The 26,625-nt window shown below is 47.7% G+C and overlaps 3 protein-coding genes across 8 annotated transcripts in view; 2 read left to right on the forward strand and 1 right to left on the reverse strand.

Annotated features, from left to right (window-relative positions):
- Positions 1–19,471, forward strand: part of ELOVL3 (ELOVL fatty acid elongase 3) — a 44,027-nt gene extending 24,556 nt beyond the window's left edge. Inside the window, exons 2-7 of one of the 2 annotated variants that reach the window (XM_055352804.2) lie at positions 15,619–15,799; positions 15,928–16,031; positions 16,322–16,537; positions 17,511–17,642; positions 18,302–18,453; positions 18,710–19,471. In XM_055352804.2, the coding sequence (XP_055208779.1) occupies positions 16,437–16,537; positions 17,511–17,642; positions 18,302–18,453; positions 18,710–19,137 (813 nt within the window). In that variant the 5' untranslated portion in view covers positions 15,619–15,799; positions 15,928–16,031; positions 16,322–16,436 and the 3' untranslated portion in view covers positions 19,138–19,471. Of the gene's footprint in view, positions 1–14,679; positions 15,800–15,927; positions 16,032–16,321; positions 16,538–17,510; positions 17,643–18,301; positions 18,454–18,709 lie in introns of those variants that run through there. The other variant, XM_004050011.4, reaches the window with a different exon arrangement.
- Positions 19,472–20,055: 584 nt separating this feature from the next.
- Positions 20,056–24,950, reverse strand: PITX3 (paired like homeodomain 3). 2 transcript variants are annotated; one of them, XM_055352818.2, is made up of 4 exons: positions 24,739–24,950; positions 21,848–21,977; positions 21,473–21,675; positions 20,056–20,986 (listed from the first exon to the last, which is right to left on the reverse strand). In XM_055352818.2, exons 2-4 carry the CDS (start codon positions 21,963–21,965, stop codon positions 20,399–20,401), a joined length of 909 nt encoding a protein of 302 aa, XP_055208793.1. In that variant the 5' UTR covers positions 21,966–21,977; positions 24,739–24,950; the 3' UTR covers positions 20,056–20,398. The 2 variants fall into 2 exon arrangements, with proteins under 2 accessions (XP_055208793.1, XP_063565838.1); XM_063709768.1 differs by lacking the exon at positions 24,739–24,950 and having other exon boundaries at positions 21,848–22,125.
- The window catches only part of GBF1 (golgi brefeldin A resistant guanine nucleotide exchange factor 1), a 152,181-nt gene continuing 145,635 nt past the window's right edge, over positions 20,080–26,625 (forward strand). For 2 of the 4 annotated variants that reach the window (XM_055352807.2, XM_055352810.2), the window contains exon 1: positions 20,698–20,801. In XM_055352807.2, the coding sequence (XP_055208782.1) occupies positions 20,794–20,801 (8 nt within the window). In that variant the 5' untranslated portion in view covers positions 20,698–20,793. Of the gene's footprint in view, positions 20,152–20,697; positions 20,802–26,625 lie in introns of those variants that run through there. The other 2 variants (XM_055352806.1, XM_063709766.1) reach the window with 2 other exon arrangements.

Here is a 26,625-nt window from a genome sequence, read left to right on the forward strand (position 1 = left end):
ATATATTGTGGAGAGTGTCAATTCTTATTGAGTTGCCTAATTCTTCCCTTTAATTACTCCCAAACCTATTGAGGTATGTGTGTACTTTCCTTTTTTTTCTTTTCTTTCTTTTTTCTCTTTTTTTGAGACAGGGTCTCACTGTGTCACCCAGGCTGGAGTGCAGTGGCATGATCTTGGCTCACTGCAGCCTTGACCTCCTGGACTCAAGCAGTCCACCTGCGTTGGCCTCCCAACAGGCATTAGCCACCGCACCTGGTGAGGTATAGTTTTCTTTCTTTTTTTTTTTTGAGATGGAGTTTTGCTCTTGTTGCCCAGGCTGGAGTGCAATAGAATGATCTCGGCTCACCGCAACCTCCACCTCCCAGGTTCAAGCGATTCTTCTGCCTCAGCCTCCCTAGTAGCTGGGATTACAGGCACCTGCCACCATTCCCGGCTAATTTTTGTATTTTTAATAGAGACAGGGTTTCTCCTTTATTGGTCAGGCTGGTATCAAACTCCCGACCTCAGGTGATCTGCCCGCCTTGGCCTCCCAAAGTGCTGGGATTATAGGCATGAGCCACCATGCTCAGGGAAGTATAGTTTTCATAAGGTAAAATTCATCCATTTTAACTTTACAGTTTGATAGATGTTGGCAATTGTATACTGTCATGCAACTGTCACCACAATTAATATATAAAATGTTTCCATCACCCTAAAAAGTTACCTCCTGCCCTATTACAATTCAATCCCCTCACCTAACAGCTCTAGGCAACCACTGACCTGCTTTCTGACACTGTAGTTTTGCTTTTCCTAGAATTTCTTATAAATGGAATCCCACGATATATTTTTTTATGCTTGACTACTTTCACTTAGCATAACGTTTTTGAGGTTCAGCCACATTGTTGTACATATCAATGTCTCATTTCTTTTTAGTACAGAGTAGTATTCCATAATAAAGAAATTGTTCATTCACTTACCAGTTGATGGATATTTGGTTTGTTTCCAGTTTGGCCCTATTATGAATAATGCTGCCGTAAAAATTTGCATACCAGTCTTTAAGTAAGCATGTGTTCTCTTTTGTTCTTGGGTAAATACCTGACAGTAGGATTGCTGGGTCATATGGTAAATAAAGTATTGTTACTTTTATAAGACACTGCCAAACTATTTCCCAAGTGTCTATACTATTTTGCAAATCTCACCTACAATGTATTGGAGCTCTAGTTTGCCTCATTCATTGTAACAGCTGGAATGTAACTGCTGGTGGAAAAGAGCAATAAAGCAAATGTGGCAAATGCTAACAACTGGTGAATGTAGATAGAGTATGTGGATGTTCATTTTATTATTAATCCCATTTCTTTTTTGAGACAAGTTCTCATTTTGTTGCCTAGGCTGGAGTTCAGTGGTGTGGTCATGGCTCCCTGAAGCCTCAACTGCCCAGGCTCAGAGGATACTCCTGCCTTAGCCTCTGAAGTAGCTGGGACTATTGATGCATACCACCATGCCTGGCTAATTTTTTGTATTTCTAGTAGAGACGGGGTTTCACCATGTTGGTCAGGCTGGTCTCGAACCCCTCACCTCAGGTGATCAGCCTGCCTTGGCCTCCCAAACTGCTGGGATTACAGGCGTGAGCCACTGCACCTGGCCTACATTATTAATTTAAAAATTGTGGCAAAATATATATAAAACATAAAATTTATCATTTTAAGTGTACAATTCAGTGCATCAGTTACATTCACAATGTTGTACAATCATCACTGCTATCTAGTTTCAAAACTTTTAATCACCTCAAACAGAAACTCTGTACTTATTAGGCAATAACTCTCTATTCACCCCTTGCACTAACCACTTGCAAGCTGTGGTCTACTTTCGGTATATGTGAATTTGCCTATTCTAGATATTTCATGTAACTGGAATCATACAATATTTGTCTTTTTATGTTTGACTTCTTTCACTTGGAATAATGTTTTCAAGGTTTATGCATGTTGTAACATGTATCAGAGCTTCATTCATCCCTTTGTATGGCTGAGTAATATTCCGTTGTTGAGTATACACCACATTTGGTTTATCCAGTCATCTGGTGATGGAGACTTCTGTTGTTTCCACTTTTTGGCTATTGTGAGCAAAGATGCTATGAATATTCACATACAAGTATCTGACTGAATCTTTGTTTTTAATTATTTTGGGTATATACATAGGAGTAAAGTTGCTGGGTCATAAGGTAATTCTATGTTGAGCTCTTTGGGGAACCATCAGACTGTTTTCGATAGCAGTTGCACCATTTACATTTCCACCAACAATGCAGAAGGGCTCCAATATCTCCACGTCTTTGCTAACATTTGTCTTTTTCCTTTAAGAAAAAAAATGGCTATCCTAGTAGGCATAAAATGACCTCTCACTGTGTTTTTGATTTGCATTTCCCTAGACTAAGGATGTTAAACACATTGTGCTTATTGGCCAGTTGTATATCTTCTTTGAAAAAATGTTTATTCAAGTCATTTGCCCTTTTTATTTATTTATTTTTGAGATGGAGTCTTGTTCTGTCGCCCAGGCTGGAGTGCAGTGGCGCGATCTCAGCTCACTGCAAGCTCCACCTCCCGGGTTCACGCCATTCTCCTGCCTCAGCCTCCTGAGTAGCTGGGACTACAGGCATCAGCCACCATGCCCAGCTAATTTTTTGTATTTTTTGTAGAGACAGGGTTTCACCGTGTTAGCTAGGATGGTCTCGATCTCCTGACCTTGTGATCCGCTTGCCTCGGCCTCCCAAAGTGCTGGGATTACAGGTGTGAGCCACCGCGCCGGGCCTTCTTTTTCTTTTTCTTAAGTTATAGGAATATGGTACATTCATGTAATGAAATAGTACACAGCTATTTAAAAAATGTACTAATATGGTACACTCTCTGAGACAAATTTAAAAAGCAAGGTATAGTCTGGGTACAATGGCTCATACCTGTAATCCCAACACTTTAGGAGGCTGAAGAAGGAGGATTGCTTGAGCCCAGGAGTTGAAGATAAGCCTGGGCAACATAATGGTATCTCATACCTATTTAAGAAAAAAAAAAGCAAGGTATAAAATAATATGGAAACCCACACACCTACAGTGAACTCATTTTCGACAAAGGTGCCAAGAACATACAGTGGGAAAAGACAGTCTCTTCAACAAACGGTGCTGAAAAAACTGAATATCCATATGCAGAAGAAGGAAACTAGACCTGTATCTCTCACCATATATAAAAATCAAATTAAAATGATTAAAAACTTAAGTCTAATACCTCAAACTATGAAACTACTACAAGAAAACATTGGGAAAAATATCCAGGACATTGAACTGAGCAAAAATTTCTTGAATAACAACCCCAGAAGCACAGGCAACCAAAGCAAAAATGGACAAATGGGATAATGTCAAGTTAAAAGGCTTTTGCACAGCAAAGAATACGCTCAACAAAGTTAAGAGACAACTTACAGAATGGGATAAAATATTTTCGAACTACCCAGGTGACAAGGGAATAATAACCAGAATATATATGAAGCTCCAACAACTCTATAGGGAAAAAAATCCAATAATCTGATCAAAAAATGGCAAAAGATTTGAATACACACTTCTCAAATTAAGACATACAAATGGCAGACAGCCACATGAAAAGGTGCTCAACATCACTGATCATCAGAGAAATGCAAATCAAAATTACAATGAGATATCATCTCACCCCAGTTGAAATGGCTTATATCAATAAGGCCATAACAAATACAGGCAATAACAAATGCTGGTGAGGATGTGGAGAAAAGGGAACCACTTTACCACTGTTGGTGGGAATGTAAATTAGTACAACCACTATGGGGAACAGTTTGAAGGTTCCTCAAAACACTAAAAATTGAGCTACCATATGACCCAGCAATCCCACTGCTGGGTACCTGAAAGAAAGGAAATCAGTGTATCAAAGATATCTGCACCAGGCGCGGTGGCTCATGCCTATAATCCTAGCGCTTTGGGAGGCCAAGACAGGTGGATCACCTGAGGTCAGGAGTTTGAGACCAGCCTGGCCAACATGGTGAAACCCTGTCTCTACTAAAAATACAAAAATTAGCCAGGCGTGGTGGTGGATGCCTGTAATCCCCGCTACTTGGCAGGCTGAGGCAGGGAGAATTGCTTGAACCTGGGAGGTGGAGGTTGCAGTGAGCAAAGATCGCATGACTGCACTCCAGCCTGGGAGACAGTGAGACTCCGTCTCAAAAAAAAAAAAAGGCGATATCTGCACTCCTATGTTTGTTGCAGCACTCTTTATAATAGCCAAGATTTGCAAGCAACCTAAGTATCCATCAACAGATGAATGAATAAAGAAAATGTGGTACATATATACAATGGAGTACTATTCAGTCATAAAAAAGAATAAGGTCCTGTCATTTGCAACAATATGAATGGAATGGGAGATCATTATGTTAAGTGAAATAAGCCATGCACAGAAAGACAAACATCACATGTTCTCACTTATTTGTGGTATAAGTGAGAACAAAACAATTGAACTCGTGGACATAAAGAGTAAAATGATGGTTACCAGAGGCTGGGAAGGGTAGTGAGGGGCTGGCTAGGGGAGGTGGTGATGGTTAATCAGTACAACAAAATAGAAAGAATGAATAAGACCTATTATTTGATAGTACAACAGGGTGCCTATAGTCAATAATAACTTAATTGCATATTTTAAAATAACGTAAAGAGAGTAATTAGATTGTTAGTAACTCAAAGGATAAATGCTTGAGGGGATGAATACCCATGTTCCATGATGTACTTATTTCACATTGCGTGCTTGTATTGAAACATCTCATGTACCCCATAAAAATATATGCTTACTATGTACCCACAAAAATTAAAAATGAAATTTTAAAAAATTTTCTTTTTTCTTTTTTCAAGACAAGGTCTCACTCTGTCACCCAAGCTGGAGTGCAATGGCGTGATCTTGGCTCACTGCCATCTCTACATCCTGGACTCAAATGATCCTCCTGCCTCAGCCTCCCAACTAGCTGGGACTACAGGCAAGCACCACTATGCTTGGCTAATTTTTATATTTTTATAGAGACAGGTCTTGCCATGTTGGCCAGGCTGGTCTCGAACTCCTGGACTCAAGTAATCTGCCTGCCTCAGCCCCCCAAAGTGCTGGGATTACAGGCGTGAGCCACCATGCCCAGCCCCCAAAAAAATTTTAATTAAAAAAAAATATGCAGGCCGGGCACGGTGGCTCACGCCTGTAATCCCAGCACTTTGGGAGGCCAAGACAGGTGGATCACGAGGTCAGGAGATTGAGACCATCCTGGCTAACAGGGCAAAACCCCATCTCTACTAAAAATACAAAAAAATTAGCCGGGCGTGGTGGCGGGCGCCTGTAGTCCCAGCTACTTGGGAGGCTGAGGCAGGAGAATGGCGTGAACCCAGGAGGCGGAGCTTGCAGTGAGCCAAGATCACGCCACTGCACTCCAGGCTGGGCAACTGAGCGAGACTCTGTCTCAAAAAAAAAAAAATATGGAAACATGCTACCGCTTAAGAAGTTATATACAAACATACCCTTTTATGCATAGATGATATTAGAAAGGGTATGCAGGAGACAGGTCATTGCAGTGCCTCTGGAAGGAGAACACTGAGGACAGCAGTGGGAGACAGTTAATTTTATCAGTTTACCTCCTCTTCTTCTTCAAAAAAATTTTTTTTTGGGGGGGACAGAGTTTTGCTCTTGTTGCCTAGGCTGGAGTGCAAATGGCGCAGTCTCGGCTCACTGCAACCTCTGCCTCCCGGGTTCAGGCGATTCTCCTTCCTCAGCCTCCCAAGTAGCTGGGATTACAGGTGCCCTCCACCATGCCTGGCTACTTTTGGTATTTTTAGTAGAGACGGGGTTTCACCATGTTGGCCTGGCTGGTCTCAAACTCCTGACCTCAGATGATCTGCCCACCTCCGCCTCCCAAAGTGCTGGGATTACAGGTGTGAGCCACTGCACCCGGCCTATTCTTTTTAAGTTTTTTTTTACCATTCACTTCAATTTCATGTGTATGCGTGTGTGTGTGTGCACATACATGTTAGTAATGGAAAAAACACAATTTTTCCTTTCTTCTGATTAATTTCAGAAGACTTTCTGGACAAGGAAAGGATAATTCTAAAGTATTCAGAAGAGACAGGTTTTTCCTAGCTATGGGAGAGGGGAGAGGCTTAGGACAGGGCTTCAGAATAAGTTTTGAGGGTCATCAAAAATGGTAGAACAGGCCGGGCGCAGTGGTTCACGCCTGTAATCCTAGCATTTTGGGAGGCCGACGCGGGTGGATCACCTGAGGTCGGGAGTTTGAGACCAGCCTGACCAACATGGAGAAATCCCATCTCTACTAAAAATACAAAATTAGTCGGGTGTGTGGTGCATGCCTGTAATCCCAGCTACTGGGGAGGCTGAGGTAGAAGAATAGCTTGAACCTGGGAGGCGGAGGTTGCGGTGAGCTGAGATCGTGCCATTACACTCCAGCCTGGGCAACAAGAGTGAAACTTCGTCTCAAAAAGCAAAACAAAAGTAGAACAGGCAGCTTCAAAACCCCATCCCTCCATTAGGGCAATGATTAAGCTGCAAAAACTGTCAGAATCTACTTTTTTGGAATTCTGGAATCTAATAATAAAAAACCTGACAACAACCAGAGGAATTCTTTTATTTTCTTTCTTTCTTTTTCTTTTTTTTTTTTTGAGACAGAGTTTTGCTCTTGTTGCCCAGGCTGGAGTGCAATGGTGTGATGTCATTTCACTGCAACCTCTGCCTCCTGGGTTCAAGCTATTCTCCTGTCTTAGCCTCCCGAGTAGCTGGGATTACAGGCATGCACCACCTCGCCAGGCTAATTTTGTATTTTCAGTAGAGACGGGGTTTCTCCATGTTGGTCAGGCTGATCTCAAACTCCCAACCTCAGATGATCCTCCAGCCTCGGCCTCCCAAAGTGCTTGGATTACAGGCCGGGCACGGTGGCTCACGCCTGTAATCCCAGCACTTTGGGAGGCCAAGGCAGGCGGATCACGAGGTCAGGAGATCCGAGACCATCCTGGCTAACATGGTGAAACCTCACCTCTACTAAAAATACAAAAAATTAGCCGGGCGTGGTGGCAGGCGCCTGTAATCCCAGCTAATCGGGAGGCTGAGGTAGGGGAATCACTTGAACCCAGGAGGTGAAGGTTGCAGTGAGCCGAGATCGTGCCACTGCACTCCAGCTGGGCAACAGAGCGAGACTCTGTCTCAGAAAAAAAAAAAAGAAGAAGAACCAGCATTAAAGAGGTGGAAAGAAGGGGAAGAAAATCTCACAAAGGCACAGCCAGAAATATCAAGAAAAAAACAAGACAGTAAAATACCGGGGAAACGATGAGTTTGGGAGGAATGCAGGAACCCAGGGTAGGGAACCGGAAGCAGAGAAGTCAATTAGTGACAGAGCACATGTAAAAAAAAAAAAAAAAGACTTCAAGATATTTCAATACATTTATTATTACTTTTAAACATTTACTCATTATAAGAATAATTTTAAAATTCTGCCATTCAGAGACAAATTCCATTAGCATCTTGGTATATTTCCTTCCAATCTTCTTTCTCTACGTGGTTTTCTTGCATATTTTTTCCCTACAAAAATTTTACAAACATTTTTCCTATCTGAATTGCCTCCACATTTTTAGTCAACAAATTTGAGACCATACTATACATATCGTCTCATATCCTACATTTTGAAACTTAACATAATATTCTGAGCATTTCTTATGCCATTAAAAAGCATTATTTATTGGATGCAAAGCATTCCAAAATGTATGATATCAGTTTTAAAACAACATGAGAGAAAATTTAAAATACTTCTAAGTTTATGCCTATAATCTCACCCACACCATCAACTGATTTCACATTTTAGTGCTTCTTTTCAACTTCAGTCTTTAGGAACATTATTGCTTTTAGATAATTGAGGTAATAGGAAAGGTATGGTTTTGAATATTGTTTTTCTTTCACATTATTTTGGAAACATAGTTTCATGTTTCTTCATATTCTGATAGATGCAAGCTGTTCTGTGATGTTAGTTCAATGTTTGTTGCGATGTTAAATTCAGTAATTATCCATCAGTGGGTTGTTTCCAGCTGTCTTTTTTTTTTTTTTTTTTTGAGACGGAGTCTCACTCTGTCACCCAGGCTGGAGTGCAGTGGCTTGATCTCCACTCACTGCAACCTCTGCCCCCCAGGTTCAAGCGATTCTCCTACCTCAGCCTCCGGAGTCGCTGGGATTATGGGCGCCCACCACCACGCCCGGCTAATTTTTGTATTTTTAGTAGAGACAGGGTCTCAACATGTTGGCCAAGCTGGTCTCAAATTCCTGACCTCAAATGATCCATCCACTTCAGCCTCCCAAAGTGCTGGGATTACAGGCGTGAACCACCGCCCCTAGCCTTCCAGCTTTCTATTATTTTAAGTCCCACTGACTTAATATGTGACTTAAAATATGACTTTCAAATATATATATATTTTTTGTTTGTTTCGTTTTGTTTTCAGATGGAGTGTCACTCTGTCCCCCAGGCTGGAGTGCAATGGTGTTATCTTGGCTCACTACAACATCTGCCTCCCAGGTTCAAGCAATTCTCCTGCCTCAACCTCCCGAGTAGCTGGGACCACAGGAGCAGGCCACCACGTTCAGCTGATTTTTGTATTTTTAGTAGAGATGGGGTTTCACCATGTTGGCCAGGCTGGTCTCGAACTCCTGACCTCAAGTGATCCACCCACCTCGGCCTCCTAAATTGTTGGGAATACAGGCATGAGCCACCTCACCTGGCCTAAAATATACATTTTAATAATGGTGACATAATTTGGTAGCTAAAGAAACTGCTTTGAATGTTCCAGGCTATTGGGCCATTGATGGGGAATTAAAGTAGGTTGAAATTTAATCAGTTGATATTACTTTGTAAGGCTAATTTTTTTCCTTTTTGAAATGATTTCATTAATAGCTGACATATTTATTTTGCAACAAGCTACTTACAATAAAGGAATAATAGTCTATTTATGTATTACTTGTGATTGACCCTTTACTGCAAATAAATGCCACTAAATGCAAGCATTTACAAAAGGTTTACAATCCAGTCTACAATCATCAGAAACCTGCTCTACAAATCACTGCTTTTTTAAAAAAGTATTTAATCATTTTTTTAATTGACAAATAAAATTGTGGATATTCATGGGGCAAATAGTGATGTTTTGATACATTATAATGTATACTGATCAGATTGGGGCAATTAACATCCATCATCTGGAACATTTATCATTTCTTTGCATTGGGAACATTCAGTTTTTTAAAAAAGCTGGTTTTCAAGGGGAAGAAAACCACACTTATTAGTATTTTCTGTGTCTAGTCAAGTACTCTTTATATATAATTAGCAGTCTCAGCTGGGTGCAGTCGCTCATCCCTATAACCCTAGCACTTTGGGAGGCCAAAGAGGGAGGATTATTTGAGCCAGGAGTTCAAGACCAGCCTTGGCAACATAGCGAGAACTTATCTCAAAAAAAAAAAAAAAAAAAAAAAAACTGATGTGGTGACTCAACATGCCTGTCATCCTAATTACTTGAGTGGGTGGATTGCTTGAGCCCAGGAGGTCAAGGTTGCAGTGAGCCGTGGTTGCACCACTGCACTCCAGCCTAGGCTGGACAGAGTCTTGCTCTGTCGGGATCTCCACTCACTGCAGCCTCCACCTGCTGGGTTCAAGTGATTCTCCTGCCTCAGCCTCCCGAGTAGCTGAGATTACAGGCATGTGCCGCCACACCTGGCTGATTTTTGTATTTTTAGTAGAGATGGGGTTTCACCACGTTGCCCAAGCTGGTCTCGAACTCCTGACCTCAGGTGATCCACCTGCCTCGGCCTCCCAAAGTGCTAGGATTACAGGCTTGGGCCACCTCACCTGGCGTTTTTTTTTTTTTTTTTTTTTAGTCTTCCCAGACACTGATAATAGATAGGCATCTTTCAAGCTGATCCCCACTCGAGTTTATAGGTGGTTTGACAGCTGCCTCTCCTCAACGTTGCATCTGTTATGATGGTTTAATTGTTGAGTCAGAGCCAGTGAACATTTATATTTCCTACCAACTACCTTGAAGTAAATATCTTGGGAGCTGCTGACCTGGAAAGGTTGTGAGAAGGCTCCTGGCTTCTTCTTTGTCTCACTTAACATTTATTTTAAGGTCAAAGCAATATCTGCACACTACTTTCTCTTTGGTCCCCCAGATACAGTGAGCCCCTTGGTCCAGTCCTCTCCATGTCCTATATGTAGTTTCACCCTAGATCAGATTTTGTGTCTTGGTTCTCAGACCAAAACGGGAACACTGCATGATTGTTTTCTGGAGCCCATCCATCGTGGATGCCAGCCTTGTCTCCACATAGGAGTTGAAGCTCCTTTTGTATTGTATTTTCTGAATCACCACTAAGAGAATACAGTCTTTTCTCATCTAGGCTGGGGATGTTGAAAATGCTCAGCCTTCTATAGAAATTCTTAAGTTCTCATTAACACATTTCACAAAAGTAAATGAGTATTATTTGACATGGTTCAGATGGTGTTTTAATGGTCAGCATTTGAATAAATACTTGCATTATAATTTGTCCCTTTAAAAAAGTTGTAGCTGAATGTAACTTATTAAATGTTCAGTGGAATGTAAAAAAATATATATATATTAATACATACAGATTTTTTTTTTCTTTTGGATTATTTCACTGGGTTGAATTCCTAGGTGAGACACTGGGTCAAAGCATACCAGCTCTTGCTAAGTGTTGCCTAAGTGTGTTTCTACAAGGATTATACCAGTTTACTTGGCCACTAGCCAGGTGTGATTGCACCTGTTTCCCAAAGCTTTGACTGGCATTAGGTAGTTAATTGCTGCTTAGCTATTAATTGGGACCACACTATACATACAGTCTTTAATTTGCATTTCCTTAATTACTAAGAAAGTTGAGTCTTTTAAAAAAATGTTTATTGTTTGTATTTCCTCTTAGGTGCCTACTCAATTCAAAGCAACAGACATATTTTGAGTGCCCACTATGTGCCAGGTAGTATGTGCTACCCTCAAGGATGAGTGACCTAGTGAAAATGACCATTTGGGATAGGGTGAGGGAGCCAGAATAGTACAGAAAATATATGACTGACTGTCCTCCACAAGTAGAAGCACAATACTGGCAGGCAGTTTGGACAAAGTTTTTTGAATGAAAGACAAAGAAGGAAGGGCCTGACTCTGAAATATATTAGGCTTTTGCAGGGCAAGTGACTTTAGAGCTAGAGCTAGAGTTAAGATTTGTCAAGGTGAGAAAATGATGTATGGGGGGAGAGGGAAAGATGCGTAGAGAGGTAAAGAGGTAAGTATGTAGAGTTGTCCATTATGGCTACAATGCGGAATGCTGGGGCTGAGGGATGGTGGGATTTTGGCTGGAAATGAATGGTCAGGGCTAAACTCAGGAATCTGATCTGTGTCCTGAGGATTATTTTTGTTCTTAATGAGGAGTGACATGAGCTCATGTGTTTTAGAAAGACCTTTCTGGCAGCAAATGAGAGGCAGATTTGGAGACACTGGAGTGTATGAAATGAGCTTGTTTGTATCCTTAGCCATTTACCAAGGGTCAAAGATAAGACTATGAATAAGATTTTTGTGTAGTATGCACATTAACCCTTTATCTGACCTACTTAAAACAACATTTCAGGCCAGGCGCGGTGGCTCACGCCTATAATCCCAGAACTTTGGGAGGCTGAGGCGTGTGGATCAGCTGAGGTCGGGAGTTCGAGATCAGCCTGGCCAACATGGCAAAACCCCGTCTCTACTAAAAATACAAAAATTAGCCAGGCGTGGTGTCGCACGCCTGTAATCCCAGCTACTCTGGAGGCTGAGGAAGGAGAATCGCTTGAAGCCGGGAGGTGGAGGTTGCAGTGAGCTGAGATCGCGCCACTGTACTCCAGCCTGTGCAACAGGAGCGAGACTCCATCTCAAAAAACAAACAAACAAACAAAAAAAGAAGGTAAAAAGGTCGCTTTTTTTGTAAATAATTACTGATGCTTACTCAACTCTTTACATTGTGTAATGCTCTTTATTTATTTATTTTTAAATTGAGACAGAGTCTCACTCTGTTGCCCAGACTGGTCTTGAACTCCTGGCCTCAAGTGATCCTCCTGCCTTGGCATCCTAAAGTGCTAGGATTACAGGCATAAGCCATCATGCCCCGCCAATGCTCTTTAACATATATTATTTCATTTGATCCTCATAAACATCGTTCTGAAGTAGTTATCTCCATTGTACAGATGAGAAAGCTGAGGCCATGATATGTTTGATGATGTCTTCGCCAAGGTTACCTAGGTAGTAAGTGGCAGAGATAAAATCTGAATATAGGCATTCTGATGACCATGCCACCTCCAGAAGAAATGACAGGACCTTGTGTCCTATAGAAGAATATAACTTGACCTCACAATTTCTAGCCTGAAAAATTATATAAATAGTGGCTGGAAAAATCAGCCTATTTTGGAGGTAGATAACAAATTCTGTTTGGGGTGTGTATTGCTAAGGATGCTAGCAGAACATACCGGTAGAGATGTCCAACAGGCAGTTGGAAATAGGGAGAGAAAGAAGTTGGGCTGAGAACTCACAGACACAGAAGGCAGCTACTTGGTACCAGGTAATACAAGTGATTGGTGTTCTATAAACTTCCAAAGCCTGCTCAGTTATTCATCTGCTCACACCATCCCATGCTTACCGCTTCTTCCTCTATGTTGAGGCTTTCAGGAGGGCTACTGGGGAAAAAAAAAAAAAAAAAAAAAAAACAGTGACCACACAAAAGATAGGCTTGGAGTATTTATCCTGGAGAACAAATAATGTCACTCAGGTTTACATGCCAAGGATTTCATCCATTCAATCACTTGCGCAACAAATATTACCTGGGTTATGCTCAGGGTTAGGAGAATGATGAAAAAAACAGACATATTCCGGCAGTGGCTCATGTCTGTAATCTCAGCACTTTGGGAAGCTGAAGTGGGCAGATCACTTGAGGTCAGGAGTTCAAGACTAGCCTGGCCAACATGGCGAAACCTGTCTCTACTAAAAACACAAAAATTAGCAAGGCGTGGTGGCACACATCTGTAGTCCCAGCACTCAGGAGACTGAGGTACGAGAATCGCTTGAACTCAGGAGGCAGAGGTTGTGGTGAGCCAAGATCAGGCCACTGCACTCCAGCCTGGGCGACAGAGCAAGACTCTGTCTCACAATAAAAAATTTTAAAAAATAGACATAGTCCCTGCATTCATGGAGCTCAAGAACTAGTAGGAAAAACAGGCATTGATCAAGAAATCACAAAAACAACTAATTATAAACTCTCACTGAAGAAAAGAAATACCATGCTCTGAGAACAGTTTATATAAAATAAGGGTACCAGACCAAGTCCAATGGTCAAGGAATGTTTCCTCTAGAATATAATTTCTGAAGATTTTTCCTCTTCTTTTTTGAGACAGAGTCTCGCTCTGTTGCCCAGGCTGGAGTGCAGTGACACAATCTCTGCTCAGTGCAACCCACGCCTGCCAGATTCAAGCAATTCTCCCTGCCTCAGCCTGCCAAGTAGCTGGAATTACAGGTATCCGCCACTACACCTAGCTAATTTTTGTATTTTTAGTAGAGATGGGGTTTCACCATGTGGGCCAGGCTGGTCTTGAACTCCTGACCTCCGGTGATCTGCCCACCTCAGCCTCCCAAAGTGCTGGGATAACAGGCGTGAGCCACTGCACCCAGCTTTTTTTTTTTTTTTTTTTTTTTTTTGAGACAGAGTCTCACTCTGTTACCCAGGCTGGAGTGCAGTGGTGTGATCACAGCTCAGTGGCATGATCACAGCTCACTGCAGCCTTGACCTCCCTGGCTCAAGTGATCCTGCCTCCTCAGTCCCTGAGTAGCTGGGACCACAGGTGAGCGCTACCATGCCCAGCTAATTTTTGTACTTTTTGTAGAGATGGGTTTTCACCATGTTGCCCAGGCTGGTCTCAAATTCCTGGGCTCAAGCAATCCCCCCACCTCAGCTTCCTACAGTACTGGGATTACAGGCGTGAGCCACCGTGCCCAGCCCCGAGTGTTCTTTCCCTCTTCCACATACACCTCCTCCAAGCCTCACCATTAAACCTCACAGGGAAAGACAATGTTAAATATCTTCACAGAGAAATCCAGGACTGAGTATATATTCTCCATATGCATTTGTAAACCTCCCATAATGATTCACCTTGCCATTTCCATGTGTCTAGTCCACAATATCATTTTATCTACATTATCTGGCTTGCATACTAATCACAACCTTGTGACATAAGCAGGTGAGTATGACTATATGCATTTTTTTCTGAAGTAGAATGTGACAAAGGCTAGGTAACTTGCCTAAAATCACATGGCTCATTAATGGGGGTGCTGGGACTTGAACTTGGGTCTTATAACACCTAGATGGCATTATTCTTGTAATATTCATTCTTTTATTTATTCATTCATCCATAGACATGTACTGATCACCTTTTGATTAGCTGTCAGGCTATATATGGAGCCATCAGGAACCACTGAAGGTTTTTTTTTTTTTTTTGAGACGGAGTCTCACTCTGTCGCCCAGGCTGGAGTGCAGTGGCACGATCTCTGCTCACTGCAAGCTCTGCCTCCCAGGTTCACGCCATTCTCCTGCCTCAGCCTCCCGAGTAGCTGGGACTACAGGCGCCTGCCACCACGCCCGGCTAATTTTTTGTATTTTTTAGTAGAGACGGGGTTTGACGGTGTTAGCCAGGATGGTCTCGATTTCCTGACCTCATGATCTGCCCGCCTCGGCCTCCCAAAGTGCTGGGATTACAGGCGTGAACCACCGCGCCCGGCCGAACCACTGAAGATTTTAAAGCAGGAAAGCAGAGCTGTTTTCTGGATGAGCAAACAGAAAGTAGTGGTTTTCCAAGTACAGTCTGAGACAACCTATAGGACCAGAATCTCTGCAGTTGAGGCTCAGGAATCTGGTAATCAGCCAGGTATAGGAACTCTTTTCTGATTGCAATGCAGTGAAGAGCAGAAGCACTGTATTAGAGAAAGAGGCAGTGCAACCAGGTAACGTGACCAGGTGAGAAGTGATGAGGTACAGAGACAAAGAGATGCACTTTTGAGTCACTTAGATGGCACTGATAGGACTTCCACTACACCCTCGCATAGACAGTGGCTGAGGTTCAGGAAATAGAGCTGGGGTTCCTACTTGGATCCTCTGGCTCTAGAGCTTTACTGCACATAGCCATTTATACCCACATCTTGATTTTAATTATTTTATATCTATGTTTCTTAGCACTTTTTGCAAATTTCCACCTTATCTCAAACTGCCCTCAAGCCTTGTATTTCTCCTTCGCTTTCATAAAACCTAGGAAAGAAATAAGGGACAGCCAAGTAAAACTTTTAAAAGTTTTAGAACATTTATTTCTTTGGGGCTGGTTACACAGGCGAGAAAGAAGTAGATTTGGTTAGGGAGAGAAAACAACAGGCCTTGGGGAGATACACTGGCTCTCCCCCTCCCTAAACCCTAAGAGGCCTCCAGGAAACCTGAAGACAATAATTCCAGAAGCCCAGAGGGTGACCCCATTTCCTCTCTCCATGGTTATTACTGTCAGTCTGGAGCAGTTCAGGAATTCAGGAAACTATAAAGAAACCACAACAGCCTCAACAACCCAAACATCAACATCAACAACCTCAACAATAAAACTCCTTAAAATTCATCTCCTTCCACCCACTCACAACCGCAGACTCGAAGCTAGGAGGTGGAAGGAACTACAGAAGCTCTGCGTTGCCCAGGTTAGTATTTGCTCATCACAGGCCTGGGTTTCCCAGGATCTCAGGGAGCCTGGAAACTGACGCCTCCATTTCTGGGTGGGAGCACCAAAGCCTAAGGACACCTTTCCTCTCTCCTTACTGCTAAGCAGGTCAAGATTAAAGCAAACCGAGGCAAAGGCCACGGTTGACAGTGCCAAGGGAACCCGCAAGGCCGCACAGGATGGGGTGGACGTTTTACGGGAGAAAAGGCTGGGTAAGTGGGCGGGCGATGGCCTACGACGGGACTTGGGGCGGGGTGTGCGAAACGCCTGGCAGGCGGGCCCTTGAGTATGACCAATCAGAATGCGGACTGCGTCCCAGGGGCGGAGCAGAGGCGTATCTTGGTCGAGATTGGACAGCGGCGGGGAGCAGGAAAGAGGTCGCGCGCCGCCCGGGCAGGCAGCTTTGCAAGTCCGCGTTATATATCGCAGTGGCTGCGCGCGGGATAGCTGGCTGCGCCGCCGCGCACGTGCCTAGGTCCGACGCCCTCCTCCCTTTGCCCAGGAGTTCCTTCTGTCCCGGCTCTGTTCCGTCTCGCCCCGAGGTTCACTCCATCCTCGGAGCCCCAGCCTTTCACCCAGCGCCTCCAAGCTTTGGACCTTGACTTCTGCAAAACTAGATGGTCACAGCCATGAATGTCTCACATGAAGTAAATCAGCTGTTCCAGCCCTATAACTTCGAGCTGTCCAAGGACATGAGGCCCTTTTTCGAGGAGTATTGGTGAGACTTCAGGAGAGGGAAAGGCCATGCCAGGGCCCCGGGGCCGGGGCGCGAGGGGGTGGCATTGAATGCCCACAATGATTTTCTTACAGAGCAGAGTTATGGGACTCCCTCGTACTGGCTTCACACTACCTTTGTCCGAGGTGCAGGCAGTATGTGGCACCTCAAAGAGATTAGAGCTGAAAGCAAGCAAGCAGAAATAGGATGAGGGAGAACGTGGAAACATACAGAAGTCAAAGAGAGCGTCTAGTTAGAAGGGTCTTGGAGGCGTGAGGTTGATCTGAATCCTTACTAGATGACTTCCCCGTCCTTTGTGGCTGTGTGTGCGCGCGTGTGTGCACAGTGCAGGGCCCGGGGGACAGCCTGCCCTTTACAATTATCCCATCGTTCCCCAGGTGCTCCACCGTTCCTGCTGTGGAGAAGGAGGCGAAGTCAGAGAGCTCTTCCAAGCTTTCCTCAGGAAGAGCTCTCTGGCTTTGCCTTAAAGCTCCCCAGAGGTTTTGGGGGCTGACTTTATGCTCCAACCAATTTGCCATACCCCAGCCAGGGAGAAGCTATTGCCACATTCTTCTTACGCCACAGCCCTGGGCTGCTTCTGGGAGCCCCAACCAGGGAGAAGCTATTGCTACACTTCTTACACCACAGCCCTGGGCTGCTTCTAGGCGCGGGCCAGACAGCCGTCACCCACCTCTAACCCCACTGAGAGAGCAATAATCACAGAAACCTTGGACATAGCTCCTGCCCTGTGCTAGATACTTTGTATACGTTAATACCCCCAGGAGAGATGTAGTATTCGCGCTCTACAAATGAGGAAGCCAAGGCTCAGAGAATTAAGTTGGTTTTTCCAATGTCACATAGCTAGTAAGTGGCAGAACTGGGACTCCAACCCAGAGCACTCACCTGGAGAGATGAGTGGGCATTTTTCTAATCAGCACCCACCCATGAGCCCATCCCTCTGCCTTCTGCTTGCCAGGGCAACCTCATTCCCCATAGCCCTGATCTACCTGCTTCTCATCGCTGTGGGGCAGAACTACATGAAGGAACGCAAGGGCTTCAACCTGCAAGGGCCTCTCATCCTCTGGTCCTTCTGCCTTGCAATCTTCAGGTAAGACCCCATCCCACTCCCTGCCTCTTCTCTAGATCTTAGACCACAATTCTATCCCTTAAAGCTTTCCCGATTGCATCAACCTCCATCCTGTCCCCAAGTTGCCTTGTAACACTCTCCCCATCTCATTCTCAGCTTTAGTTCCCCTCCCAGCCTTCACCCTCTTCTGTTATATTATCCTGTTTTCCTTCTCTTTTAGACCCCTACCTGGTGGTCTCTGCTTTGTTCCTCTTGCCTTCATAGAGTCTGTACTCACAACTAATTTCTCCAGCCTCTAATAGTGTCACCTCCTAACACCCTCTCTCAAGACCCTCCAATAACTTCCCCATATTTTCTCCCCCAAACTCCTTCAGTCTTCCCCTATCCCTCTACACATCTCCTCCCAGGCTCCTAACCCCTCCCAAGAACCCCATTCCTTAACTCAACTTTCAGTCCCATCCCCCTGCATTCCCTGATCTTTCTCCAGCCCTCATCTCCTCTAGACTACTGATCGGATCTACCAGATTGGCTTCAGGGTCTCAGGAGCTTTGACCCACCCCCTGTGGACAGGTGGGGAGGTAGTAGAGCTTGGAACACAGTAACCTGGCCAAGCCGGGGGAAGGGTGGATTATTGGTGCCTGGGGATGACACTTACACCATCTTCCTTTGTCCCATTTCAGTATCCTGGGGGCAGTGAGGATGTGGGGCATTATGGGGACTGTGCTACTTACCGGGGGCCTAAAGCAAACCGTGTGCTTCATCAACTTCGTCGATAATTCCACAGTCAAATTCTGGTCCTGGGTCTTTCTTCTCAGCAAGGTCATAGAACTCGGTGAGTGGCAGAGCTTTGTCTTTCTGGTGCCTTGTGAACTGCATCCTTCCTCAGGGCCCTCCCTTCACCCATCCCATGGAGGGTCTCTTTCCTACCCCTGGGTCCCAATAATACCTCTCACCCAAGCCCCTCTACAGATTCTCTGCCACAAAGACCCCCTTCCCTCCCCTGAGAATTTCTCCCGTGTCCCTACATCCAGTGCAGAGGGTGGTCCCAGCACTGGGTGGTATGCCAACTATGACTCTCCATCTCCCAGGAGACACAGCCTTCATCATCCTGCGTAAGCGGCCACTCATCTTTATTCACTGGTACCACCATAGCACAGTGCTCGTGTACACAAGCTTTGGATACAAGAACAAAGTGCCTGCAGGAGGCTGGTTCGTCACCATGAACTTTGGTGTTCATGCCATCATGTACACCTACTACACTCTGAAGGCTGCCAACGTGAAGCCCCCCAAGATGCTGCCCATGCTCATCACCAGCCTGCAGATCTTGCAGATGTTTGTAGGAGCCATCGTCAGCATCCTCACGTACATCTGGAGGCAGCATCAGGGATGCCACACCACGATGGAACACTTATTCTGGTCCTTCATCTTGTATATGACCTATTTCATCCTCTTTGCCCACTTCTTCCGCCAGACCTACATCACGCCCAAGGTCAAAGCCAAGACCAAGAGCCAGTGAAGGGTTGGAGAGAACAATGAAGCTCCAGGCTCTCTCTTCTCCAGGGCACCAAGAGGCTGGGCTTAGTTTTGGGAGAATGATTAGGTTGCCCTACCTGCATGGTTTCCCCAGAGGATGTGTGCCCCAAGGTGGCTGGAATTTTTGACAGACAAGAAGGGTGACCCTGGGATGGGGGTGTGGTCTGTTACTTTGATGTTTCTGTTTTTAATGTGAAGGCCAAGCAGGCCCTGGGATGGGAGTGGGGCGGAGGAGGGTCCCAAGAGCTGATTATTTAATTTCTATCCAGAAATCTTTCTTCTTCTTGCTCTGTTTTTTTAAATTAAAGATTTCAACAAAATTTTGAGAGTTGGGGGATTTGGGGGGAAAGAGGGCTGCTGTGATGGCAGGAGGCTGCTACCAAGTGGATGATCTGCAGGTGGGACGCCTGAGGGTGTGTGGAAGGGTGAGAGGCACACACACAGACACTGAAAGAATCCTAGGCCTGGTAGGCACTTAACAAATGTCTGTTACAGACCACAATTTTATTGCTGTTAGAGACCCAAGCCCCTCATAGGAACAGTGAGAAACAGGTGCAGAAAGGCGGAGTAACTTTATCTAAAGTCATAGGCTCCCTGAATAGCAGAGCTGACACCTACAAGGAAGCGTTGGAGACCAGATCTACCAGCTAGCCTCCCTGAGACCACGAGGTGGCGCCGCAGCACCGGCTGTGGCCGATGCCAGCCAGATAGCCGGTTTCCCACGTCCCCCGCACGCACGCACCTCTTTGCTGCAGGAATCCCGGGCTGCCCCAACCTGGAGTAGGGAGGGTGGTGAGTGGGACTGAATCCCTAGAAGCCTGGACCCTCACTTCGTTCCTGTACATCCAGCTCGCCTGTAGACAGTGGGGGAGGATGAAGGGAAGAGGACTCAACCGCAACTCTGAATCATCACGCCTTCGACAGTCCGCGCACGTTTATTTCATTTATCTTTGAAAACGAGGGAGGGGAAGCCTGGAGAAGGCGGGATGGGCCAAGGGTGAGTTGGCCCCCGGGGAGCTGGTCCCTGTTCCTGGCTTTAGTCCCAGGGGCGCGGTCTGTGTGTAGGGCCTAGTCCACCCCTCAGGGCTGGGAGGGGAAGGCCCTCTCCTGAGCCGGTGTCCCCCAGCTGCCCAAACACCCCTTTCAGACCCTGGGGCGGGAGCAAGCCAGTCAAAATGACCCCAGTCCGCGGAGGCTGTGAATCGTTGCCCCCGCCCTCGGGGATGATCTACGGGCGGGGCCGCTCATACGGGCCTTTCCACGGCGTACTGGCACGGGCTAAGGTTGGCTGCCGGGGGCGGCCCGTGCACAGCGGGGTAGCTGAAGGAGGCGTGCTGTTTGGCTTTGAGCCGCAGGCTGGCCAGGCTCGAGTTACACGGGTCCCGATAGACGTAGGGGGAAGAGGCGGCAGCCGCGGCGGCGGCGGCGGCCGAGGCATAAGGGCAGGACACGGCCCCGGAGGACACGGCGGCCGGAGCCAGCCCGGGGGGGCCCCCGCCCAGGCCCTGCAGGGCCCCAGGCCCTGGCACGGTGCCCGGGGCAGCCGCGGCGGAGGGCACCATGGAGGCGGCGATGGAGCTGGGTGGCGAGAAGACGGGCTGCGAAGCCAGAGGCCCCACGTTGACCGAGTTGAAGGCGAATGGAAAGGTCTTGGCGGCGAGCGGCGGGGCAAGCGCCTTGGGCGGCCAGTTGCCGTACGAGTAGCCGGGGTACACCTCCTCGTAGGGCGGCACCAGCCCCCCGAGCGGCGCCGCGAAGCTGCCTTTGCATAGCTCGGCCTGCTGGCTGCGTTCGCGCTTCCGCCATTTGGCGCGCCGGTTCTTGAACCACACCTGCGGGCACGGGAGAAAGGCGGTCAGGGCCCGGGGCCGGGTCCCAGCGGCTGGAGGGCGGGCCACCCCGACGGGGCTTCCAGCCGGGGCCCTGCGGTCAATAAACGAGATGAGGTGGCTAGAGACGGGGTGGGAGGGAAGGAGCGCACGGAGTCCGGGGTCGGAGAACAGAAGGCGCGGGCGGCAGGACCGAGTCATCGGCGCCAGGATCTGGCGGGACAGTAGGATGGGGTTGAGGAGGGGTGGTGAGGAGAAGGAGAGACGGTGTCAGGGCCGAAGAAGCGCGCGGTCCGAGTAGTAGGGAGCAGTGGGAGCAGAGGCTAGAGGTTGGCGGGCAAGAGACCGCGTGGGGCTGCGGCCGGGAGCCAGGGTCCAGGGTCCGGGGTCCGAGGGAGGGGGCAGGTGGGGTGGAACCGCTGGCCGCCGGGTCGCAGGCTGAGCGCGGAGGGCCCGCGCGGGTGCGAGTCGCGGGTCTGGAGAGCATACCCGCACGCGGGCCTCGGTGAGGTTGGTCCACACGGCGATCTCCTCGCGCGTGCTCATGTCGGGGTAGCGGTTCCTCTGGAAGGTCGCCTCTAGCTCCTGTAGCTGCTGGCTGGTGAAGTGCGTGCGCTGCCGCCGCTGCTTCTTTTTCAGCGAACCGTCCTCTGGGGAGCCGCCGGGCAGCGAAGCCGAGGCCTTTTCTGAGTCTGGGGGCCAGGGTGGGGGCAGGTCACAGAGCGCCCAAGCCAGCGCATATTCTCCGGCTTGGGGACTTCCTAAGCCACCCGCTGGCTCCCACAGGGGCTGCCCAGCCGGGGTCCCACCCGCACTGGGGATGAAGCTGTTATCTCCTGCACCCCCGGAAGGGGGCGCGCTTACCGCTGTGCTCCTGGCCCTTGCAGCCGTGCTCTGGGAGCTGGGGGTGCGGAGTGCCAGCGTCTGACAGCGACAGGGCAGGGCTCCGGGCCTCTGCCTCGCTGAGCAGGCCGAACTCCATGGAGGGAGGGCTCTGGAGGCAAGAGAAGACACAGACCAGGGTAATGGGGGTAAAATCTCCGGTTTAGCTAGGTCCCAGCAGCGTTTACCCGTAAATTCCCTGGCGCCTTTCTCAACCCCAGCCGTAAAGCTGGGGCTGCGTGGGGCTCCTTAGGATAGAATCGGGAAATAGCATCCTAAGGACGCAGAGGTGCATACTGAGAGGTTCTCTGCATAGATATATAAACTAGACGTCGTTCGTTTACTGCTGGGAACTAGAACTGTGCCAGGTATACAGTTGGGGTTCAATATTTATTGAATTAATAAAAATGTAGACTATAGGCCGGGCGCAGTGGCTCACGCCTGTAATCCCAACACTTTGGGAGGCCAAGGCGGGTGGATCACCTGAGGTCAGGAGTTCGAGACCAGCCTGGCCAACATGGTAAAATCCCGTCCCTACTAAAAATACAAAAATTGCTGGGCGGGGTGGCATGTGCCTGTAATCTCAGCTACTCGGGAGGCTGAGGCAGGAGAATCGCTTGAACCTGGGAGGCGGAGGTTGCAGCGAGCCGAGATGGTGCTACTGCACTCCAGCCTGGGTGACAGAGCAAGATGCTGTCTCAAAAAACAACAACAACAAAATCTACACTATAGCACACTACATACCCTATACTACATCTGCAAAAACTTAAAATCCTTCTCACCTGAATGCTTAGTATCCCCCTATACTCATACATGGTCCTCAGCCAATCATACCTGAGACACAGACCAGATGTCTGTTACCCATTCTCCTTAGGACAGATTGTATTTTGAACCAGACCTGATATTTCTCCCTTAAGAATAATGTGTACTTACTGTGAGCCTTTACCTCATTCTCTCTCCCCTCACAAGAATACGTCAAGTATGATCATCCTTTTTCTGCTGAGGAAACCGTAACTTGAAGGAACTTGATGAGGCTCACAGAGCTTGTAAGCAGTGGCATTGAGATCTGAACTAGGTCTGTGAGACTCCTAATGCTTTTTCTTTGTTTGCTTTTTATTTTCTTTTATTATTATTTTATTTTTCTGATCCAGTCAACTCAGAACGCTTGTTTTCTCACACTGTGCTTCTGGGGCCTTCCCTCGAGATTCGCTCAGGGACTCAGCTGCGGTTCTAGCCTGGCCTTGCTTGGGTCGGCTTCAGCTAGGGCAGCGCTCCTTTGGTCTGTTTCGTTTACGACTTCTTTCTTTTTTTTTTTCCTTCTTTTTTTTTTTTTTTTTTTTTTTTGAGATGGAGTCTCGCTTTGTTGCCCAGGCTGGAGTGCAGTGGTATGATCTCGGCTCACTGCAACCTCCACCTCCAGGGTTCAAGCTATTCTCCTGCCTCAGCCTCCCATGTAGCTGGGACTACAGGCACGTGCCACCACGCCCGGCTAATTTTTGTATTTTTAGTAGAGACGGGGTTTCACCATGTTGGCTAGGCTGGTCTCGAACTCCTGATCTCAGGTGATCTGCCTGCCTCGGCCTCCCAAAGTGCTGGAATTACAAGTGTGAGCCACCATGCCCGGCCTGTTTTGCTTATCATTTCTGAAGAGATTTCATTTGAAAGAAGGTAACAAGATCAAACACAAGTATAAAAACCACTGGGTGCTTGGGCCGGGCCTGGTCTCATGCCTGCACCGACACACACTGCATCCCACCAGTGACTGCTCCACTCATGGACAGCCTCTACCAAGCCTGCTCCAGGCCATAGGCAGGAGCTTCATTAGACCACCTTCCTACTCATACTTCCTTTCCCAAACCTAGCCTCACATTGCCCAGGAGCCTCCCAGGGTCCTTCTCCAAGTTTCCCCCACAGGGTCCCCTTTTCTGCCTGCTCTCCCAGGACCCCTCTGCTGGGAGGAAGGGAAATGGGCAATACTGGGGCTCAAGACTCTGGGTGCCTTTTGGTTGGAGGAGAACAGGAGGCTAGGGACAGAGGGAAGGGGTAGAGAGCTGAGTGGGAAGGGCCTCTCTGCCTCTCTCACCCCTTCCCCATTAACAGGGGCTTAATGCAGGCTGCACAGGATGGCATTAATGTGGTGGATTAGCCTAGATTGAGATGTGTGTCACTTGGCTGCTCTGGATTTATTAGGAGCCTTTCTCAGGGAGGTGCAGATGGGCAGCGGCCTGTATTTGCACATGGTAATGTCCCCTTCAACAGCTCAGAGATCACAGCTGTGCCCCCACTCCCCACCCCACCTCTCAAGCCAGGTTGGGAGTGGAACCGAGGTCAAGGCAGGAGGTTGAGAAAGAGTCCCTGCTCTTTCCACAGGCAGAGGGGTCTAGATCTTGGACCTTTTACTGGGTGTGAAGAGACAGGGCTGAAGGGAACCCAGGACAGGAGAATAGTCAGGCCAGAACTGGAGGTGTGCTCAGCTTAGTTCCCCTTCCAGGTCGGGTCAGGTCAGGGGGTTTGGAGCTGGAAAACTTTGGCCAACAATGCTCTGATGGAAGGGAGATGTCCCTGAGAAGGAACTATGGTAGCCTTGGTTGGGAAGATGAGGGAGGAAGGGTTAGAACTGAGAGTTGGAAAAAGGGGTGCCCTGAAGTCTCCCCTTACTTCATACCCCTTACTTCATACCCAAGATGGCCTTGAAATGCAAATCATCCCCCTGACTTTTCCAGAGGCCATGGAAGCAACATGGAGCTGGGAAAAAACCCAGAGAGGGGTTTACCTGTGGGAAAAGCAGTCCCACCCTTGCCACCTAGCCTTCCAGTCAGCTTTGGCTCCGGACTTGCAGTTTTCCAAATTACCCTGTCCCCGGCATTCCATACCTGCGTCTTGCTTTCACTTTATTTCAGCAGAGGGAGGCAGGGTGAGAAGGGATATGGGCGAGGAAAAGCCGAGGCCAGAAAGCCGAGTTCAGGCTGCGTGTTCCCAGAGACAGACAGACACATGTGCAGACACACACAGGCCCCCACTCAGACATAATAAGCACTTGGACTTGGAGCTAGGGGCACACAAACACACACTCTCCCACACATGCGCTGCCACATCCAGGCAGACAGACAACGTACCGTCACACAGTCTCCTCTCTGTGACAGGGACAGCTGCCGGGGCTGTTTTGGAGCTAGCCATTATTACCCTTCCCCCATGCCCCCCCCCCCCCCCACCGCCTCCCTGGCCCCTCTGAACCTCAGCTCTCAGTCCCAGGAGCTAAGGACTCTGCGTGGGGGAGGAGCAGGCCAAGGGGCCAGGGGAGTGTTTTGCACTGGATGCTGCTGAGTGAGGAGAAGGCATGAGAATGCTGGAGCTAGAGGATGGGGTGGGGAGGAGGGGCAGAAAGTGCCCAGGCCCCTCTCAGGAAAGTCATCTGGTATAACCCAAAGAAATTAGGTTTAGAGTCAGCAGATCTAGATTCATGTTCTGGCTGTACAACTTACTAGCTGTGTGTCCTCGGCGAGTTACTTTACCTCTCTGAGCACATTTCTTCATCTCCGAAAGGAAGTTCATGATCCCTTCCCTACTTGCCTTCAGTGTTGTTATAAGGTTTAGATAAAAACATAAACATGTAAATATGAGTAGGGATAAAACTCTACCTGAGTAGTTTTTTTTCCTCCCTCATTAAACAAATGTTTATTTAGCACATTCTATGAGCTGGGCATTGAGTTAGGCACTGAGGGTGGAGTGGTGGCTAAGATCTCATCCCTGTGTCTGCCCTTCCTTGAGTGAGTCATCTGCCCAGACTCTGTATCCTCCAGTGAAGTGTTTCCCTGGTGAATGAAGGTGAGTACGCTGCATTGCTGAGAGATAGGCAACACATGCTGTGAACACTCTGTCCTGAGCATAGACGACCCAGTCAACAAGGTAACAGCAAAATGGGCAGAGTAACCCAAGCTGGGAGCCACTTTGGGGACAAGGGACTGGTAGAGGAAAGAATGAAGCCTTTAGGCTCTTGCATGGGCTAGTAACAGCAGAGAGAGGAGCCACGGCTGAGAAGGGACCTGACCGTGAAACTGAAGAGAGAAGGAAAGAACAGTAAAGCCAGGCAGGCAATAGAGAGATGGAAGGGTGGGGGCATAGACCTCTAGCCGACTCACGTCCGGGTGGGCTGGTCAGGCAAAGGCTGGGGGCGCCAAGCTGTTGTCTGAGCTGGAGACAGGCTGGCTGAAGATTAAGCTCCCCCAAACTGCTGGAGGTCAGGAAGCTAGGGAGTTGGGACTGAGGCCAGGGACTTCGCCTCACTCAGTGGATAGGGAAGAACAAGCGGTAGGTCTGGAAGCCGCAGGATTGGTTGATGCTAGTAAGAAATGCCCAGGCAGGGACAGAGAGAGTCAGAAGATAACAGTGATGGTGAGTCCAGCTCTGGAAGGGGGCTGCCGGCCCCACCCCTAGCCTTTTTGCCACACCCTGCTAGGGATGTGAGGGATGTGTGGCCCAGTCCCACTGGTATCAGGGTGGCAATCCCAGGCCCAGGGAGTACAGAGGGCCTACAGGTATGCTCTGATTCTGTAGTACAGGCTGGAATTACAGGAAGCCTGGTCATGGACTGCAGCAAGAATGAAATATGCAGGACATATGAAGGTGGAGAGCAGATCCCAGGCCAGGGAGGCCACAGTGGGGAGGCCATGGTTTCCAAGAGACACAACCCCATGGCAATAAGTCAGCTGTCATGTGGACCCACTTAAGTCCTGAAGCCAGAGAGGTAGACCAGGGACATA

Source organism: Gorilla gorilla, chromosome 8 (assembly GCF_029281585.2).
Source record: "Gorilla gorilla gorilla isolate KB3781 chromosome 8, NHGRI_mGorGor1-v2.1_pri, whole genome shotgun sequence".
Taxonomy (NCBI): Eukaryota; Metazoa; Chordata; class Mammalia; order Primates; family Hominidae; genus Gorilla; species Gorilla gorilla.

Excerpts from the sequence above, each read along its gene's own strand:
- PITX3 (XM_055352818.2), bottom strand. The coding sequence starts at position 21,965 with ATGGAGTTCGGCCTGCTCAGCGAGGCAGAGGCCCGGAGCCCTGCCCTG. Across the intron at positions 21,676-21,847 it reads CAAGGGCCAGGAGCACAGCG|ACTCAGAAAAGGCCTCGGCT; the intron begins GTAAGCGCGCCC and ends CCTGGCCCCCAG. Across the intron at positions 20,987-21,472 it reads TCACCGAGGCCCGCGTGCGG|GTGTGGTTCAAGAACCGGCG; the intron begins GTATGCTCTCCA and ends CCGTGCCCGCAG.